This window comes from Clinocottus analis, unplaced genomic scaffold (genome assembly GCF_023055335.1).
Source record: "Clinocottus analis isolate CAN_PGR_092001 unplaced genomic scaffold, fCliAna1.0.p SCAF_25, whole genome shotgun sequence".
Taxonomy (NCBI): Eukaryota; Metazoa; Chordata; class Actinopteri; order Perciformes; family Cottidae; genus Clinocottus; species Clinocottus analis.
This window is the reverse complement of record NW_027175987.1, coordinates 7147655-7167404: the sequence shown is the minus strand read 5'-3', so window position 1 is coordinate 7167404 and position 19750 is coordinate 7147655. Positions and strand designations below refer to the sequence as shown.

Here is a 19750-nt window from a genome sequence, read left to right as displayed (position 1 = left end):
GGCGCACGGGACCATTTCCCTGTGACGACATTCAGTCACAGGTGTTTCGTTGGCTAATCCTCCACAACAGATTAAAGTCACAATAAAGACTCAAGTAGTGAGGGAGGAACAACGGAAATCAGGTTTACCATTTTAAACGACGTTTACGCCTTTAAAGTAACTATGACATTCTTTAATGGTCCTTTACTTGTATAGCACTTTTCTAGTATTCCAACCACTTAAAGCACAACATGACATCATTCACACATTGATGGGAGGAGCCACCATGCAAGGTGCCAAATCAGTATCATTAACCATTCATACATAGTAGGCGCAGCTGCGGAAGCAATTTTAGGGTTAGTGTCTTGCTCAAGGACACATTGACATGCACTAGTGGCACTGGGGATTGAACCACCAACTCTCTGATTGAAAAACAAACCTGCTCACCACCGAGCCACAGTCGCCCTTCAGCATTAAAAAGATAAACAATGTCTACTCCCTGTTGCAGTTTGTAAATCATGAGCTTTAAACTCGACATTGTAGCATGGGGCCAGACCGTGAAATTTTTTAAGTGGACTCAAAGCTTATCTGCAAGGTAGCATGTATCTTCAGTATCCATGAGGTCTTATTGTGGGGTGTAATTAACTCTGCAACCTCTTGGGGTCACCAGCAGAACATTAGGCTGGTAACCAACTGAAGCGCAGCAGAGTCTCTGGAGATTCAAAATATAATTTATTATTTGTACCGGATTTTATTTATTTCAAATCAAGCGTCGGTTTTGATGTTTTTTTTGTATTCATGCACTATGTTAATGAATAGAGTTCTACAAATCCCTAAAACTGGTATAATTAGTAAATCCATCACAAATAATAGTCAGTCAAACTCAAATCAGTGAGATCTAAAAAGGAATAGAAACCTTTATATATTTCCAATCGGTATAGTAGTGGTGGTTTGGTATTTAGTATTCTCTCCATTTGATTATTAATTCTTTCGCCTCTTATGTTTTACAAGTTAATTTTAACTTTGCAACCTATTCATCTATTTCCAATTCCCCCTTAACACACCAGGGGCATGGAGTAAACGTGAAAGACTTGCCTGAGAATATTTTGCATTAAACTGTTTGTACTGGTAGCTATATGCAAATGTTTCACTTTTTCTGGTGCATAGCATTAATGTTCTGACGGCAGAAAGTTACTGGCCACGGCCACAAGATAAAGCAGCACACAATCCCCTGGAAGACAACTAACTAATTTTTACACTGGTTTGTATGAACAAAGTTAGACCTTCAAGTTGTCTCTTATCAGTGTGCCAGCTTCATGGAGGTTTTACTCAAATATTTGGGATTACTTTTTCAATCTAAACTTTTTTTTTTACAGAATACACAGAAAAAGCCAGAATTTACGTAGCATAATAAGGTTGTGGTTGGTTCGTTGGTTGAGGATCTCAAGGAGGTATATCTAACCTTGTTAAGAAGTTCAGAAATCATCACAGAGAGTTTGAGAAATAACATATGAAGTTTTATTCGCACCTCTGTGTGGGCTTTTGCATTCGTTTATTTGCTCATTTATGATTACTTGGTTCAAATACAACATTATTTTGTATGATCCCCTTAAATATGGGGCATTTTTCGTATGTTATAGCTACAGCCTGAAACTTAACAAACATTGTTCAATTTAAATTAATCTACAAGTAACAGCTTTTTCTATCACAAAAATATATCTTTTGACATAAAAAAAGGAAATATGATAGAAGATGATTTTACATGAGGTAGTAATTCAACCGCCCTCACCTCTGAGGCGTCCCGGTGCAAGACCTTACACCTGTTCACCCTGCTAATATTTCAAACTATAAATTCAAAGTGAACAAAGTGTGTCTTTCTCCATCAACATTTAGCTGGTTTCATTTTTATCTGACCCAAAATGAATGAAAGCCCAGTGATTAGAAAAAACCTGTTAGAGATTATTCGTCTCCACTGTCATCGAAGTCTGCAAAAGCAGGATACCAGTCACTGTCCTTTCTTCCTGCCTGGCTTCTGGGTGCATTTGCGTTCTTAAGCTGTTGGACTTTCTTTATCCTGGAGATTTGAGCCGCAGCCAGGCCGATCATGCAGACCTGCCAAAGGGAACACAAACAGATTAGAAATGGATCGGGGCTGATTCTGTTCCAACTGCGGTCTGTTTTTCTTTACTGTCACTAACCTAAAGATCTCCTGAAGCTTGTGACAGCCAGAGCATGTTCACGTAGTCCAACACACACTTTCTGTATTTTTCCAGTTGAGCAAACAATTTTGTAACTTTTAGAACCAGACTGAACATTTTCAGTAGATTGTTCTGGAGTTTCAGGAGTCTGAAATTCCCAGTTCAACAGTTACACATATTATATAAAATAAGTATCCCTGTTTGGGTAAAACAAACTCTGGCAAACAGATGTGCTCTGCACTTTAACAGAACTTTGATCAGACAAACAGCATATTTTGAAAAAAGACCTTACATTCCTTGTGCCACTTGTTAAAGTTTGTTGAGTGTGGAATGCGCCCAGTGCTGCCCCTTGTGGCCGTTTAGTGGGGAGAAAACCGCCACTTTGACTGCAGTGCTTACCTCGAGCAGCAGCAGGCCGGCGGTCAGACCGGCTACTAGCAGCAGGTTGTGTTTGGCCCACAAGGCGATCTTCTCTAGGCAGCCCATGGTGAAGACGTCGAGATCGACTGTAGGCTGCTTTAGCTGCTGCACCCCGTACCCACACATGGTGTTTAGCACCGTCTTCAGAGGGACAACAACACACACCTTTGATGTGAGAGGTATTTCAAGTCATTGTCTTTTTGTTTTCCCCCTCACATTTTGTTCATCTCATGAACTGAATCGATGGGAAACCCCCTAGGTTTTTTAAAGACTGTACAATAGTAGATTGTATATCTCAGCAACTACAGCAAGTATTTTTTACTCCATGAAGATTCTTTAGTTCCGGGAACTGACCCAAACTCCGGGAATGCGATCGACTCTTTGTAAATCTGACGGCGACCATGCACACAGACAGACTGACCTGATTCTGTAGGCGAACGCAGCAGGAGAAGGGAACTCCACAGGCCTCCAGACTGGGGTTAATGTCCAAACACTCAAAGTAGACGTTATGGGACCAGTCCTTATAACTCTCAACTCCACAGCACTGAAACTGCCAATATGACAAGCTCTCACTAGTACTAAAGTGGATTATAAAAGGCCTGACATTGCATCTTGAATTTATTAAGGGCACAAATCGTTCTTCACCTTCTTCTGGATGAAGTCGATGGCATTCTCCAGGTCGCGGTCCTCCCTATAGCGGACGATGGCCTTCATCATCAGTCTCTCCGTCCTTTCCATCACCTGATCAACAACATTAAGTTTCTTACGATGGTATCGTTTATACCTTGTGAGTGTTTACTTATCTGAGTCATTGAGTCAATATGGTCCTGGAGATACTTACTGACTTCAGCAGGAAGTACTTTGTGAGGTGTTTATATGTCGGTGGAATTGTTTTCCAATGAAAGTAGCTAGTGGCACTAGCTCCTGAAGTCGCTAAATCTAGTCAAAGCCAACGTAAACGTCCAACAGCGCTGTTGTTAGTGCTCACAGCTGTCAATCTAACAAGCTTTTGGAAGACTCCATTTGGGGAGCAATAAATACAAGGATGACGAGTTCAGTCATTCCATTTGGGCCGAATGAAACGATTGGACAGGCCTATTCTAATTCTGCAACAGCATACTACATTTCTTTCATTTTTTTCTTTTTTTTTAAACATTTGATTCATTGATTACTGTCAGGATGTTATTGAGAATTTCAACAAAAATAATAAAAAGTAATTAGAAACCCTACTGCAAGATGTATTGTATGTTGCCCAGTTCAGGACTGTCTCTCACGCAGTCAATTAGAGTCTATTAGAAAACCTCTGACTGTGAAATGTACTTTAAAGAGGTAGGGCGGTTAAACAGACATACATTTACGAAAGGTACCAGTTAGTCCTCATCCTTAAAGTCTTTTCTTTTGTAAAACAAAAATTAATCAGTCACGTTGCAGTTTACTCATTTACTCATTGAGGCTGTTTGCAGCGAACAAACAGCAGCCGCACTGACTCGGACCAGCAACGATACAATGAGATTGATGTTTTTGGGGGTTTGCAAAAGAAAATTGTGATGTTTTTGTATTTCCTGTCTCATGAGAGCAGTGGGATGTTACCATGTCAGTGAAGAGGTATCCCACGACTCCAGCGGTGATTTGCAGCAGGAGGATAACTGTCAGGATCCCCAGAAACTGCAGTAGCGAACAACAGTAAGAACTTGCTATCGCGACACGCAACACAAACATTGTACCAATCCAACTGTGACGTGATAAGTGATCGGTCGTACCGTCTTCAGCAGACAGGTGGCATTACGAAGCGCCCCGAAACATCCGAGGAACGTGATGAGAAACATTGCTGAGCCAACGACAATCAGGAGCAGAGCTGGATCTAACATCAGGGTGTCAACCACATCTATGCATGCATGCACACACCAAAAAAAACACACACATGCACACACACGTACGGTTGCATTACATAAGTGGAAATAAAGGTTGAAATATGTCCAATTCACTTTTTCTGGTTCATCCTCAGGAACGTTATTGTTGTTATAAGCTGACACACACGCACAGACACACACACGCACACACACACACACACACTCACCCCCCCCCCATCCCCTCCTCCTCCCACACACACACACACACACACACACACACACACACACACTTTCTGGAAGCAAGGACCTGTTCTCAAAGTTCCACTTCTTCTGTCCTGCTCGTATTAACACATTACCAATAAAAACAGGCGCCTTACTTGCAGTGTCAGAGCTCTGTAGGACTCGAAGCGGCAGGCGTCACATGCAACGCCACAGGTTGGAAAAACAATGATTTTGTAAAATACAGTGAAAGTATGCAGAACAACTTTTAGTTATTTTTTTGCACAAAGAAAATACAATACATAGACATAACATCAAGAGGATGACAACACAGTGACATACAAAACATCATACATTCAGGGTATATAAGGATTGTGTGTGTGCATGTGTGTGCGCGTGTGTGCGTGATTATTATTTCATCAACATGGAACAAAAAACATTTCAAACATGACATCTCGTTTGTAAATACATAGTGAAGGACGACCAGATGGAGTGGTGTTTTGTTGTATTGTAAATGATGGATCAGGTAAGATTTCCCATTGAAATGTATTCAATCATTAGATTTTGCCAGTGTATGATATGTATGTTATTCCTTAATTTCCAGTTTTTGAGGATAGTTTTCTTGGCGATAGTTAGGGCCACGAGGAATAATCGGCGGTTCGTTTCGCTTAGATTTATGATTGAGATGTCACCTAGTAAGCAAACATGTCAAGGGGGATAATGGAACGAGGCAGCTCAGAATGACTGACAGTGACTCAGTTATTTTTCTCCAAAAGTGTTGAATTGGTGTTCAGTGCCAGGTGTCATGAACATAGCTATCCAGACTTTTTTGGGTGCAATGTAAACAGATGTCTGATGTGAATCCCATTTTAAACATGTTTTGCCAAGTATAGGGAATTCTGTGACGTGTTTCTATATTGTATGAGTTATAAATTCGCATTTTTAGTCATGAAGTAGCTGTTATTGCAGATTTGGATCCAGAAGTCAGCATCAGGAGTGATGGATGAGTCTAATTCCAATTTTCTTGACAGTATGGATGATGTTTGGTCAGACTGTGATATTATCCTACATATTTTTGAGATGAACTTTTTTAAGGAGTGCAAAATAACTTTTACATTAAAGGGCAGTTACACATTAATAATTCATCTTTTTTTTATGACCAACCTTTCTCTTTTGCAATCTTGGCGTAGATCCCAACCGCTGTGAAGACGGCACTCACAACCTGCAGTCACAGAGAAACAGATTGTTTGATCATAATCTGACCCACATGACGCACAGATGCATTATGAATCAGACGTAAAAAATATCAAAGAATAATAACCCAACAAATTAAATTACGGACCATTCTGGGACTGCATTATTTATGGTCTCCACTGTCAACTAAACCCAGCGTACTAATAAGATACAATACAATATTTTGTAACAAAAATGTTCCAAACTGATTCTTTTATTTTATTACAGATATATGTCCCCATCATTAAGTAACAAAGTACTGATGTTTTTTCCCCCAAAAACAATGTATACAAACATGTAAAATGCATTCATTTAAAGCCAGAAATATAATTACCTTGACACTATGGCCACAAATATTTGGACACTGTACTTCTGGCCTCAGCGTGTTTTTATAGAGTAAAGTTTAAATGCTTCAGCATACAATAATATTTGTACGAAAGACAATGTTTACAAGGCAAAGAAAAACAAAAGCAGAAGTTATGAATCAGTCAGTCAAGATTATAAATGAATGAGTCAAAACTATAAGTTCCAAAATCAAGTTTCAATTCAAAAGTGACTTTTAACCATATTTCCAGAAGATTGTCAATGGAAATGGGTTTTAATGTTATATGAGTATTGTGAGTTGGACACATTGTTTGATGGAGTTAAGGTTTCAGTAATTTTGGAACAAAAATCAACAAGGTGTTGTTCGACTATTTTGGAAAGCAAAAGTGTTCATGAAGTCCATTTTCATTGAACATTACCACGTTTTGTTTTTATTGATACAACAACTTTTCCACTTCAGCTATGCATTACGTTTAGTTTTGCTGTATTTCCAGTGTTTTAAGAGGGTAAATGAAGAGCTTATTTTCTATTTTCATCCCAATTTGCTTTTTTTTTCATGACCGTCCTTTCCCTATGAAATGGTGTGTTGAAATCACTTCCTGTAAAACATATTGTGCAACAGGTTCATAAGAAATCGATCACACTGATGATCTGTAAAATGTTTGGTCCCCAGACTGTCCCAAACAGAGTGACTCACCCAGAAGACGTAGCAGCAGACGAATAAAGTGTACTTGATGGCTCGGTATCCTCTCATCTCCTCTCAGCAGATCGCTGTCAGACTGCAATAACTGCAGGAAAGTCTGTTGGAGGTTTTGCTTTCTGCTGGCTGTAGACGTGTGTTGACCTGCAGGTTGCATTCCTGCTGTCAGGCTCATCTCCTCTGCTGCTGGATGTCGTCCTGTCATCCCACTGAAGGTGGAGGAGGAGGAGGAGGAGGAGGAGAAGGAGGAGGAGGAGGAGGAGGAGGAAGAGGAGGAGGACGAGGAGGAGGAGGAGGAGGAGGAGGAGGAGGAGGGGTGGGCCTGTCGCTGTCAACAACAAAACTTCACTCATCCTTAGTCCTGACAGCGGGCCCTACAGACTGCAGTGTATCCTCTGCATGTGTATCATTAAAGAGTAATTGCACACTTAAATACATAAATATAATATTTTTATATTCTTTTAAGCTTTAAACTAAATAATGACTTTGATGTAACACATCAATGCTGGTGTTAATATTGGCATTTCTTATCGAATTTATCTGCAATTCATCGTTGAAAAATGGTTCAAATTTCATCAAAATCAGCCACAATCTTGCAAAGCCAATGCTGAGATAGAGTCGACTGGGACTGATCTAATAAGAAATAAAAGATCCTTTATTATTCCAATTAGGGAAATTTTTCTCTGCATTTGACCCAATGGGACGAGCATTCATCTAAAAGAATGGTAACGCTTATCAGACGAGGAAAACTAGGGGGGTTCTATAGGTTTGATCCTCTCAGGAGCAGGAATTAGATATTCTCATTAGCTTTTTTAACGTATCATCATTTAAAAATAAATAAATAATTCAAACCGGTTGGTAAGCTTAATTTGACTGGGGTTATAAACAAAATAAAATGGGATATCATCGGCATATGTACAAATGTAAACCCCTTTAATTCCTTTACATGTGAGAACCGGAACCTTATCTTCTCTGCTTTGTTTCCAAGCCTCTTCCAGCTCCCTCCCTCCCTCCTCATCCTCCCCCCTCTCCTATCTAAAGCAGATTGTTGCTGGTGGAGGATTACATAGACTCTGTGTGTTCCTCGCCATTGCAAGTCTTCTACCTCCGACTCCTCTGTTATTTGAGGACCTGATTGAGGACCATGGGCCTGCTTACCATCCTCTCGTCCATCAAAGACCGAGCCGACAAGTTCCTGAATGAGAAGAACGTGGTGACTGATTTTCTGGGGAAGTTGGAGGAGAAAACAGGGATAAGGAAGAAGATCATTGCAGTGGGTACGTGAGGTCTAGTTGTCTATTTGTGTTCACTCACATCGGTCATCATAAGTACTTTCCTGATGATTCTACTGTTCTGTTCATATTTAGTACATTTATGCCTTCCTGGTGCTTGCTAGTGGATAACTGAAGAGGATTCAGTTAATCCTCCTGCGAACACGAGGCTAAAGCGAACAGCTGTTGTCTGTAAACAATAACCTGTCGATGTTCTGGAAGTTTTCTGGAACATTCTTGTTCTGAACAATTTTTTATTGATAGCTCCAATGATTGTGATTTTGCAACACATTTTAGGGTTGAACGTGGGAAACACGTGTTCAGACCAGGCCAAAGAAATAGCAATACAATGGGTGTGTATTTGTTGTCTAAAGCTAGTTTGGGCGGCCATTTGTAAATGCACATGTTCATTTGCTTCTGTGTTGAGGTAAGTTTTTTATGAAAGAATGTTTGTGTTGGGGGATAATGGGGGGGGGGGGGGGGGGTTGTATTCAGATTTAATAAACCATGATTAAGATGAGTTTGCACTTTTGTTTTGTTTCAGTCAAAGACTTCATTTACAAAATTAACTTAGTTGATTTACTCACTTTGGAATATAAAATAAGGAAAGAAAATAAAAAGCTCTTCATGAGATGATATTCGTGATTCATGGTATTCAAAATTAAAATGTCAAAACTCCTTCCCAGGATTGCCCAGGTTGCTTTAATTGATTCAATCACTGTAGACCCCCAACTTGGGGGAATTCAAAGCAACTCAAATCCGGGAAAAGTGTCAGAAGTTGGAGAGGAGGTAGCATGGTAGTAACAACTATGTATTCTCAGGGTGTGAAGCTCAAAGATGCTTCCTAAGTCTTATTGCAGAGAGGCTCGGAAAGACCTCTTCTTCTTGGTCTAAAAATCCGCTTTAATCACCACATTTTCATCATCATTTAATCATCCATTTTCAGCCGCTTATTCAGGGTCGGGTCGCGGTGGCATCAGGCCCAGGAGGTCGACCCAGGCTTCCCTCCCACCCGCAACATTTTCCAGCTCATTCTGGGGGACCCCGAGGCGTTCCCAAGCCAGCCGGGAGATATAATTCCTCCAGTGTGTCCTGGGTCTTCCCCGGGGCCTCCTAACAGTTGGACGTGCCTCGAAAACCTTTAATGGGATGCATCCAGGAGGCATCCGAATTAGATGCCCAAATCACCTCAGCTGACTCCTTTCGATACAAAGGAGTTGTGGCTCGACTACAAGCTCCCTCCTGATGGCCAAGCTCCTTACCCTATCTCTAAGGCTGGGCCTGGCCACTCTACTGAGGAAGCTCATTTCGGCCGCTTGTATCCGCGACCTTGTTTTTTCGGTTATGACCCAGAGTTCCTGGCCATAGGTGAGGGTTGGTAATTAGACCGACCAGTAAATGGAGAGCTTCGCCTTCCGACTCAGCTCCATCTTCACCAAAACGGACCGGTACAGTGCCTGTTTTATTGCTGTGGCCGCACCAATTCGCCTTTCGATCTCTCGCTCCACCTTACCCTCACTCATAACAAGACCCCGAGATACTTGAACTCCTTTGCTTGGGGTAGGCATTTTGTCCCCACCTGGAGGGAGCGATCCATCGGTTTCTGGCAGAGCACCATGGCCTCAGATTTGGAGGGGCGCTAACTCTAATCCCTGCCGCTTCACAATCGACTGCAAAAAGCCCCAGTAAATGCTGGTGGTCACGGTGCAAGGAGGCAAACAGGACCACATAATCTGCAACCAGCAGAGAGGCAATCCCGAGGCCCCCCGAACCGGATTTTCCGGCTGCGCCTAGATATCCTGTCCATGAAAATCACGAACAGGACCGGTGATAAAGGGCAACACTGGCGGAGGCCAACACCCAATGGGAACATGTCTGACTTATTACCGAGGATACGAACACAGCTCTTACTACAGGCATCCGCTACCGCCACAGCCCTTCTGGCCTGCCGGTACCCGTCAGCTGCTTTAGGAGACCCCTGGGCCAACCACGCCTGACAGGCCTCCTTCTTCAGCTTGACGGTTTCCCTCACCCCCGGTGTCCACCTCCAGGTTCTTGGGTTGCCGCCACGGCATGGACCAACAACCTTCCAACTACAGCTCTTTGTGGCTGCGTCCACAATAGAGGCTTTGAACAAGGTCTACTCAGATTCCATGTCCCAACCTCCCTCCGGATGTGAAAAGTTCTTTCGGGGGTGGAAGGTAAAGATCTCCTGGACAGGATCCTCCGCCAGACCTTCCCAGTTCACCCTCACAACACATCTGGGCTTGCCAGGTCTCTCTGGCTGGTTCCCCCGCAATCTGATCCAACTCACCACCATGTGGTGATCAGTTGACAGCTCTGGTCCTCTCTTCTAAGACATATGGCCGCAAATCAGACCTATGTATGCAAATCATCGTCCCTCTTGTAGTTTACAAAGCAAAGGGCATACCATTCCCTGTACCTATCAAGTAAGCAGTCACTTGAATGAACAGGTCATCAATATAAGGGCAGGACGAAGACCTTTAGATCATACAATTCCCACACTGATTCAATCGCTCTGTTCGTATCACAACCTGAAACAACATGTTCCTTTGTAAGCCCTCCACATATACACATCTTCTGTGTATAAATACCTTATGTGAATTGTCACTCTTCAGTGCAGCCTTAGGCAGACTCATAACGACTCTGTGTAACCGTGCCTTTTCTCTGCGCAATAAATACATTATTTCATAGACAAGCGCTGGTTCTTCGATATTTGTTATTTTAGCCGAAAAAGACAGCGGGTCAGCTAAAAATTTTCCGTCACAGTTTGTACAGTAACAAGAAATTCCAAGTGGTTTAGAAATGATAAATGCATGAAAATATGTTGGATTTGAATAATTTACATAAATAAAATGGCAAAATTGATTTAATAGAGCTGAAAGTTTGTTTAAGATGTGTGGCACATAAAATATTAATAACTACCCCATATATTATCTAAAAGTATTGATCCCGCTCATGATTTAATAGGGACAGTTTAGTTGCACGGAGGTTATGGTGGCCCAGTGTTGTTGTGACGCTCTGTATCAAACTGTACAGATATTATCAATACATAAGATGATAAACAAACAATAAAATTGTCGCTCTTTTGTTTTCCGTTATGTATGAAGTAGAGGACACTCACTGAGCGGGGAACAGCAGTCCATTCATAGCACACTGATGCTCATACAGTGGATCAGTAACACACTGGCATGATGTCACTGTAGTGCCTGGTGCCCAGTGTCCCCCACTCTCCCTGCGTCCTCCTGCTGTATCCTAATAGGAGATTATCCAGGGAGACGGAGAAAAGAGCAGACCGGCCTCCATGTGCGAACCGCCACATAAGCTGATCAGAGGTAGGACACTGCTCAAGCAACTTCCTGTCCTGTCTGCCGTTCTCACTGAGACGGACAGGTTGAGTCTGGATATCTGCAAAGTCGGCGAATTCCTGTTATATTTCAAAGTCGGTCAGTCCTTTCCTTCACTATTGAAGGAAACATAGCTGTCTGTTTGTTACTCTGTAGACCTCCATCAGTGAAGTAATTGAACTTTTGTGTTTTATTCTAGACAACTATTCGATGCATTTCTGATTCTTGGACATTTTAACATCCATGGTTGGAGCTCTGGTGACCCTCTGGTGACCCTCTAAAGCCGGGCAGCTGCTTCAGACAGATTTTAAGCCTTAAATTGCTCCCCCATTCAAGATTTCAATTTTGCTGTTGACATTTTATTTTTGCCTTTATTAGCCACAGTTTGACAAAAGAAGAGTTTGACAAAGTTTGACAAAAGAAGAGGTAGACAATAAATAGGGGGAAAGAGAGGAGTCAGACATTGGAAGTAGATAACTTGAAAATTGTATTAATAGTTGATTATTTAATTAATAATTAAATGGATGTAAATACATTATTCTTTTGTCTGTATATTCAAACAAATAACTATAATATGTAGGGTGATGTAGGGTAATGTCCATATATTTCTGTGTAGATATGTCTGTGGATTTGTATGTATCTTAAAGATAGTGTAGATAATCTTGAGAAACAAGCAAGACCCAACTGAAAAACCTCATGAAAGCATAAAAGCAGCTGGTAGACCAAAATAGTTGCTAAATGTAGCGAGGAAGTCGTCACGTCAGCAACACGGATAGCCCATTCCTTTTAGGCCTCCCTCCAAAGCGACTCACCTAAAAAGATCATTAAGAGTGTTAACGATGCACATTGCTATTGGATGGTGAAGTGACAGAGTAATATATTTAGAACTGCACAAATACAAAGAAACACTGTAAGCAAACTTTTGTCTTTCTGTCAGTAATTTTTTTTTTTTAAATGTGTCTCGTATAGGTGCCGTCTCACTGACCGGACTCTACCTGGTGTATGGATATGGTGCCGCCCTCCTCTGCAACCTGATTGGTTTTGCCTATCCAGCATATTATTCGTGAGTATTGTCTTTCAATTAAGTTACAGATCTGCTTGTTGTGTTTCTTTCACTCCGAGAGACATGGACCAAATCCTGACACTCTCCTAGTTTAACCTGAGACAGGAGGTAGAGAAACGCCGGCTGCATCGGGGTCAAATGAATAAAGATATGTGATTGTTATCAATGGTGGCTTAGCTATTTTTTTAAAAAGCCGCGTTTGTGCTGGATGTTCGATGTTCTCTCTAACCAATCGGTGGTCTGCAGTGTTTTAGAATTGGCTCTGCTCACTGTACCTCGATCAGGTGCTATCCACAATGTTTGCCAATAAGAAAACCAATAAAGGAAGGTTCCAAGGAATTCAAAATTAGTTGTGCTCTACCATCCAGTATAAAAAGGGAATTTGTACACGCTTATAAATTACAATCAATCATTAAAAAATTTACCAATGGTTTTCAACTTTTGGGGTTTGCGACTATGATAACAGCTGTTTTTAGAAATAAATATATATTTTTATGTGAAACATTCTGTCTCGTATCTGCAGAGTCAAAGCCATTGAAAGTCCAAGCAAAGAAGACGACACAAAATGGCTGACGTACTGGGTGGTGTATGGTGTCTTCAGCCTGGGCGAATTCTTCTCGGATATTTTTCTCTATTGGTTCCCTTTCTACTATGCTTTTAAGGTGGGGTAACACTGAAGAAACAATGAATCAAAGATGATGTAACTCTGCAATATCCATTAATCCATTAATATGGATCAAGGTGCACATGAAGAAGAAGTACTTGTAAATCCAAACATGTCCTCTGTGGATCCAGTGTCTTTTCCTGTTGTGGTGCATGGCTCCGATTTCGTGGAACGGCTCCCAGATTATCTACAACAAAGTGGTGCGGCCCATCTTCCTCCGTCATGAGGCCACGGTAGACAATTTGGTGAGCGACCTCGGCGGTAGGGCCATGAGCGCCGCTGAGAACCTCACCAGGGAAGGTAGAGACCAGTACATTGTGGTTATACACCAGTAATAAGCGATGATATTAAATTGAATGTTCCTTTTTTTCAGTCCTTACCACGCTGATGAGGAATAAAGCTTTGGTGACTCCAGGACCGTCGAGTGCTCAGCCCGAAGCCAAAAGTTTGCCAGCTTCATCCGCAACGAAGGTTGCCCCATCAGAGTCGAACGAAGAACAACCAGTACGTAAACCATAGCTGCTTCCTCCGCCTCCCGACAGTTAGTCCACCTGTAAATTAACATCATATTTAGTTAAGATGTGCTCTAAGATTCTGAGTTGCTGGTTTCTGTTTTTAATCAAAGAAATATAGAAATATATATATATATTTCATGTTGGTTTGGCAGAGATGTTGAATACTTTTTCCATCCAACACAAGATTTGCATCTCAAGAACTTCAAACCCTGTTTCTCATGAAATGTCTTGATCAAGATCCTGATCCCCTCGATGAAAATGTAACTAGGGACCTCAGGAAAATGGTTAGTCTGGCAGTTAGATAACTGCCAGATAACATTCTGGCTGTAGATTACAAACCGGCCAGCTGTTTTGTCCGACACTTTCATATTGTGGCTGCAGTAGCTACATCTGGGGGACATTATAAAAGTCTTGACACTGTCAATCACTGTCAATATCAATGTAGTTTCATTGGTTATTGCATTATGAGTTTATAGTTCAATCTGTATGTACCGTTAGTGTCCTGAAAATGCAGGATTTTACACAATAGAAAATGAACTGTTTACACATTGAGACAAAAGGTGAGCCCTAATCGTACTAACCCAGTTGTCCTGTTACTTGTTCTAGCTTTTCCTGGGTTAACAAGTATGGTAAGTCAACTGGATTGCAGTTAGTAGTGACTATGGCATGTGGTGGACAAGAACCCTCATAGAGCGTCAGTGCTGTGGTTGCTTTAAAGCTGAAGCAGCTTTTGACTATGATTGCTCTGGCCTGCGGATTTGACTGTAGCAGCAGACGAAGTTGACAGGATCCTTCATGCAGACCTGAACAGACATAACAGCCCTGAACAGAACTGGACAGATCTGAACAGACCATGACAAACCTGAACAGACCGTAACAGCCCTGAACAGACCGTAACAGCCATGAACAGCCCCCTCTCCCAAGCTGCTGCTCGTAGACTAGCAGTATCAGCACGGAGGGACATCACCTTCCCTGATTGGCCTTTTGATCAAATTTGCTTATTGGTTTATAAAATATTGCACAGAACTGACTCCAACAGGGAGAAGGTCAAAAAAGAGTTTGAGAGATTATAACCTGGAAAATAATCCAAATTGTACCCATAAGAGTGGGTTTTAGCAGATTATTGAATTAAAAAATGTAATACAAAAACTGGGGTAAGAGGTGACCTTTTTTCATTTTAGCTGTATAATGTTTTCACTTTCTAAAATGTCTTGTTATTTTTATTGATCAAAAGTTACTTACATAATTTAAATATGTCAAATGTGAAGTGTCATTTAGTCGTAATATTATCGTGTAGTACTAACTGAGGATGTGTTTTCACAGTGTTCTAACATTAGCTGAACGGCGAAATTGAAGACTTGGAGTTATGCCACTCTGCCGCTTATCAAAGAATCAGATTGAATGTCTTGGCAAGAATATTTAGGTTCAGTGTCTCATAAAACAACAGATAAGTGTGTTGATCAGTTGTCTGTAATGTGATGGATATAGAGAATACAACTTCACTTGATTTGTCTAAGGATCATGAGATTGAACTAATAAATGTCTTACTGCAGAATTCAGAATATGATAGAACGATGTCTTAATATGTGATAAAATTATAACCAAAAAGTAATAGTTTTAATTTTTTAACAAAAGGCCTCTTGGTTAAGTTTTATTTGCACAGGTCTGTAATTTCCAAATATTGTCCAAAGGAGTTTCCTTGAAAGAACTGCATAATGTACTATTTATAAGAAAATTATAAATTAAACAGCAGTAATTGCATTTAATCAATTTCACACTTTTGCATTATCAGTTGACCTGCTTAGTTACACGAATAACTAAGAGGAATGAATGCTTTGGAGGTGCCTTAAGTGAACACTGTTTCCATTTTACTGATAATTTGTGTTCTTTCCAGAAGACTTCCTTGGAAATTAAGACATGGTATTAGGAAATGATTATGAAATCATGAACTCAATAAATAATGCAGTTCCCTGTGTTTATCAACTTACTTCAGCAGCAGCTTTACCGTTTGCTTTTTTTTAGCCCTTCAGATAGCAGCAGTGGAAGAGGACCCTCAGGGAAGAAGAGGAGCTGCATCCTCACAGATCCCACAGAAGAATATCACATGTCAAAGACATGGAATTTCCTCTTCTTTTTTTTTTTTTTTTACATCAAATATGTTATATTTATATAGAAGTCTGAAACATCAAAAACTCAGATCAACTCTGAAAACAGACAGATTTTTAATACGTCGTTTCTTATTGCTGTTTTTATTTTTATTGATTCATTATTTATTGATGATTAATGCAAAGCACCAGAAACTGACTCATGAGCTCTCCTTTAGCATTCTGCAGGTGGAGCCGTTATTTACCTGCCAATCTGCAATACCTATCAAGTAACAGCACTTTGACCTGCAGGTGTGGACATTGCTGCTGAGATTTCAACACCTCCAGACAGGAAGTATTTTTTTTTTAACCTTTCCATAGGGTTTATTTGTGTGTTTTAGGTTTTCTTTTTTAACACCATTTGAAACTGTAGTTTCCATTTAATGGAGAGATGGTGCACTTTTGAAGGAGCTGCAGCTGTGCAATCGGACATTTTTCTCAGGGCCTGTCTTCGGGTGCTTTGCGTTTTAGGTTTTCTTTTTTAACACCATTTGAAACTGTAGTTTCCATTTAATGGAGAGATGGTGCGCTTTTGAAGGAGCTGCAGCTGTGCAATCAGACATTTTTCTCAGGGCCTGTCTTCGGGTGCTTTGCATCACACTGTGTGTCCTCATTTAATTTTCATTAGCGTTTGTATTATTTATACACATACATTCTGACTTGTGATGTGACAATGACATTATGATATGATAAAAAGAATAAAACAAAAAGTCTGCTCTCTTTATCGCATGAAGTACTGCAAAACAAGACCTCTTAAACACAATGGTTATTTCAGCTAAATTCTTACTGTTAAAAATTAGCAGGAACATCTGAAGCTGCTGGGAATGCCCTTAGTTTTTGCAGGCATTTTATACAGTGTGCACTATACTTATATAGTCGTATATTCAAATTGGATAGCCATTAAAACGAAGTAATGTACATGTGCTATATATTAAATGTTTTTTTTAAATGTCATGTATATATCTTATATTATAGGTATTAGTGCAACGCATCCGATACTTACATTATAGTAAAGTATTAGTAATAGCTTTTAACCAAACACGAGCCCACGTCTTATGGCGTTTTGTGAGGGCGTGGCCTATGTATCCACTGTAAACGTACTGACGTGCTGACGTTGCAAGTAACACGCTGACGTGCTGACGTGCAGTACGTTGCAAGTAACACGCTGACGTGCTGACGTGCAGTACGTCCATCCAATGGTCTGATTTGGGACGTGTTCCCCAAACAATTTCTGTACTTTCAGCAGCTTTTTGCCGACTAAGACACATTCAGACACATCTAGAAAGGCGCTGGGACTCCCGCTGTCTTTCAATGAGACAACGAAACACCGGTGAGCACCGACTGACTGCTGACGTTATCCTTCTGGCGTGTTCAAACGAAATGCCCAATTTCGTTTAGCAGTTATGGAAATTACACTCGAACTGCTTCGTGACGAACATGTCACTGTGTCTTGTATGTTATGCGAAGATGTGGTGAACTCATCGGTCCTTTTGCACAAATTGAACTATCAAACATTTCACTGTTCTGCATAGAATTATTTACTCTGTCCGGAACGGTTTAGCGTTAGCTAGCTAGCGTTAGCAACGTCATCGTAGAGAAACAGCTGTGCGGAAATGTAGCGCACCGTGAATGCCCTCGCTACGAAACGTAACTTTGTACGTAACCTGACACCGACACACAATTTTGTCTTATTTAACATATTTATATGGAGGACGCTTCCACTTGTAAGTTTGTAGGCTACATTGGTAATAGGGTTAGGGTTAGTGCACTGGTAAAGGACTGGGATAGCCTAATATTACATCTAGCATTTTCTGCATCTCTTTTGTCATTAATAGTCTTGACCCAAACATTTTTGTTTGCTGAAGGTGAAGCTTGGTCTGCAGCAGAATGAATATTGGTTCTAAAATTAAGAAGAGGGTGGTTCTTCCTAGTCGTCCTGAGCCCCCTACTGTGGACCACATCCTGAAGGACATCAACGGAGCCACTCCCAACGACCCGGTCTTCAGCATCTTGGAGCAGACTGGACAAGGTGAGTCCACTCACCTTGTGGGCAACATTCTAAAAATATACATAGTTTACTGGCCTCCTGTCAGGCGCGATGAGTGGGATTATATCGAGGAGCTCGGAGGCATGTTGGAGGAGCTATGAGCAAGGAAACACGGGTGTATCCTTGGTCGAAGTGTTTTCGGTGCACGTAAACAAATAAAGAGAAGCAAGTGTTAACCGCAACCCGGATAAGCAGATGGATGGATGGAGTGTTGAATAAAATGTGTGAAACCTGATTATTATTTTCACATTATGCCCCATTGGGAAATTAATTAATAGTAAATAAAAAACTTGTCATGAATGCCCTTATGCTCATCTGACAGAGATCATAAAATACTGCACTATAACTAAATAAAAGGCTGAGCTGTTTTTTTCTGTAGTTTACAGCAATTTCCTGTCCTCTTGTAGTTTTCCGTCCGGTTCTCCTGTAATTTACTGACTGGTTCTCCCGCTCCCTCATTAGATTCGCACAGGCCCTCAGACAGTGATGTGGACCTGCGGTTCCAGCAGTGTCAACGGTATCTGGAGCTGAACGAGCGGCTACAGCAGGCGCGAGGTCGACTATTACGATGGAGGGAGGACCTGCGATTGGCGGGCGAGCAGCTGCAAAACGACATTGCAGAGGTCAAAGGTCAAACGCTCTGACTCCACTTCCGTTATTGACTTTACTCTTCTTTTTTTTTTATCAGACTGTTGTCAGGAGCCCCAGTGTCGGCGGCTGACCTCACACTTGAAGTTGTGTGCGAGGTTTGATGCGGTTTGACCGGCGGGAAATGGTTTTGCATTGGCTGTATTTTACATACAGTTGACGGTACACAGTCAATAAGGCTGATGTCTTTATTATTATCAATTGATGTAGCCAATTACTTCAATAAATCATGATTGCTATACAACGTATGGTCATAAATGACAAATTACCAGTGTGAAGCGATGTTAAATTAGCATATTTTTCCAAGATGGTCAGTAAAAACTAATTATTTTGTTTTGAAATGAAGTAAAGCCAACTAATTCTCTTTAAGAATCAAAGGATGTCACAATTGTACTGTCATGGTTTTATCAGTCATTTTAGCACTTGCGCTATGTGAATAGTTAAGATGTGTTCAGGCTGAACGTGAAGTCAATATTCGCATCGCTTTATTCACTGACGGCTCAGTTTATGTTGATTAACATTTCTTTTGGTTTAACTTCTTATTTTGGTTAGTTCCTGAAGTAAAAAAAAAAATCACAAGTAGCAGTGTTCTAGTACTCCTCTACGTCTCGTACAGTGTCAAAACCTTTTTTATAAGTTCTCCTCTGGACTTAATTGTATTAGTCTCAGAGAAGGAGCCCTTTAGATTGCATTTCCATGACTGGTTGAGGCCACAACTGCGGGGATATCACTAAATTGCATATGTACATTGTCTGATTTATTTGTTAACATGCCTTTTTTTGAGTATTGTATTTATTTTAGTGCTAGATTTGTACAAACATACATAAGGTATATGTGACAATAAAAGAGATGAAAGAAGAGGAATCTTTATTTGGTTTCTGTGGGAAACCACAACACTTGACTGCAAGTGTTGTCAAGTTGTGAGCTCACATAAAGAGATGAAGGAAACTAAACTTTCTGCAGCTGTGAACATCTGATACCATCAAGATGGCAACATCTGCTGGCAACGTGTGGTTAAGCATTTGGGACGATATGGATATTGTATGCCATGGTTATCCTGGTCAACATAATTGCAATTTACAATTTTATCACAAATGTCTTAATGTG

The 19750-nt window shown here is 40.8% G+C and overlaps 3 protein-coding genes across 3 annotated transcripts; 2 read left to right on the top strand and 1 right to left on the bottom strand.

Moving 5' to 3' along the window:
* Window positions 1–1513: 1513 nt before the first annotated feature.
* On the bottom strand, window positions 1514–6977 carry zgc:113223 (uncharacterized protein LOC541424 homolog). Its single transcript, XM_068591626.1, has 8 exons — window positions 6921–6977; window positions 5831–5888; window positions 4358–4482; window positions 4188–4262; window positions 3243–3338; window positions 3019–3147; window positions 2577–2738; window positions 1514–2091 (listed from the first exon to the last, which is right to left on the bottom strand). The coding sequence occupies exons 1-8, from the start codon at window positions 6975–6977 to the stop codon at window positions 1939–1941; spliced, it is 855 nt and encodes a 284-aa protein (XP_068447727.1). The 3' UTR covers window positions 1514–1938.
* A 4510-nt stretch (window positions 6978–11487) lies between these two features.
* Window positions 11488–16572, top strand: reep6 (receptor accessory protein 6). Its single transcript, XM_068591498.1, has 6 exons — window positions 11488–11550; window positions 12532–12625; window positions 13149–13287; window positions 13421–13589; window positions 13663–13793; window positions 15827–16572. Exons 1-6 carry the CDS (start codon window positions 11520–11522, stop codon window positions 15836–15838), a joined length of 576 nt encoding a protein of 191 aa, XP_068447599.1. The 5' UTR covers window positions 11488–11519; the 3' UTR covers window positions 15839–16572.
* A 568-nt stretch (window positions 16573–17140) lies between these two features.
* On the top strand, window positions 17141–19501 carry cunh19orf25 (chromosome unknown C19orf25 homolog). The gene is made up of 3 exons (XM_068591515.1): window positions 17141–17278; window positions 17814–17977; window positions 18458–19501. The coding sequence occupies exons 2-3, from the start codon at window positions 17836–17838 to the stop codon at window positions 18637–18639; spliced, it is 324 nt and encodes a 107-aa protein (XP_068447616.1). The 5' UTR covers window positions 17141–17278; window positions 17814–17835; the 3' UTR covers window positions 18640–19501.
* Window positions 19502–19750: the final 249 nt, after the last annotated feature.

Excerpts from the sequence above, each read along its gene's own strand:
- cunh19orf25 (XM_068591515.1), top strand. The coding sequence starts at position 17,836 with ATGAATATTGGTTCTAAAATTAAGAAGAGGGTGGTTCTTCCTAGTCGT. Across the intron at positions 17,978-18,457 it reads CTTGGAGCAGACTGGACAAG|ATTCGCACAGGCCCTCAGAC; the intron begins GTGAGTCCACTC and ends CTCCCTCATTAG.
- zgc:113223 (XM_068591626.1), bottom strand. The coding sequence starts at position 6,977 with ATGAGAGGATACCGAGCCATCAAGTACACTTTATTCGTCTGCTGCTAC. Across the intron at positions 4,483-5,830 it reads CAAGATTGCAAAAGAGAAAG|ATGTGGTTGACACCCTGATG; the intron begins GTTGGTCATAAA and ends ATGCATGCATAG. Across the intron at positions 2,092-2,576 it reads CCGGCCTGCTGCTGCTCGAG|GTCTGCATGATCGGCCTGGC; the intron begins GTAAGCACTGCA and ends TCCCTTTGGCAG.
- reep6 (XM_068591498.1), top strand. The coding sequence starts at position 11,520 with ATGTGCGAACCGCCACATAAGCTGATCAGAG. Across the intron at positions 11,551-12,531 it reads GCCACATAAGCTGATCAGAG|GTGCCGTCTCACTGACCGGA; the intron begins GTAGGACACTGC and ends TGTCTCGTATAG. Across the intron at positions 13,590-13,662 it reads TGAGAACCTCACCAGGGAAG|TCCTTACCACGCTGATGAGG; the intron begins GTAGAGACCAGT and ends CCTTTTTTTCAG.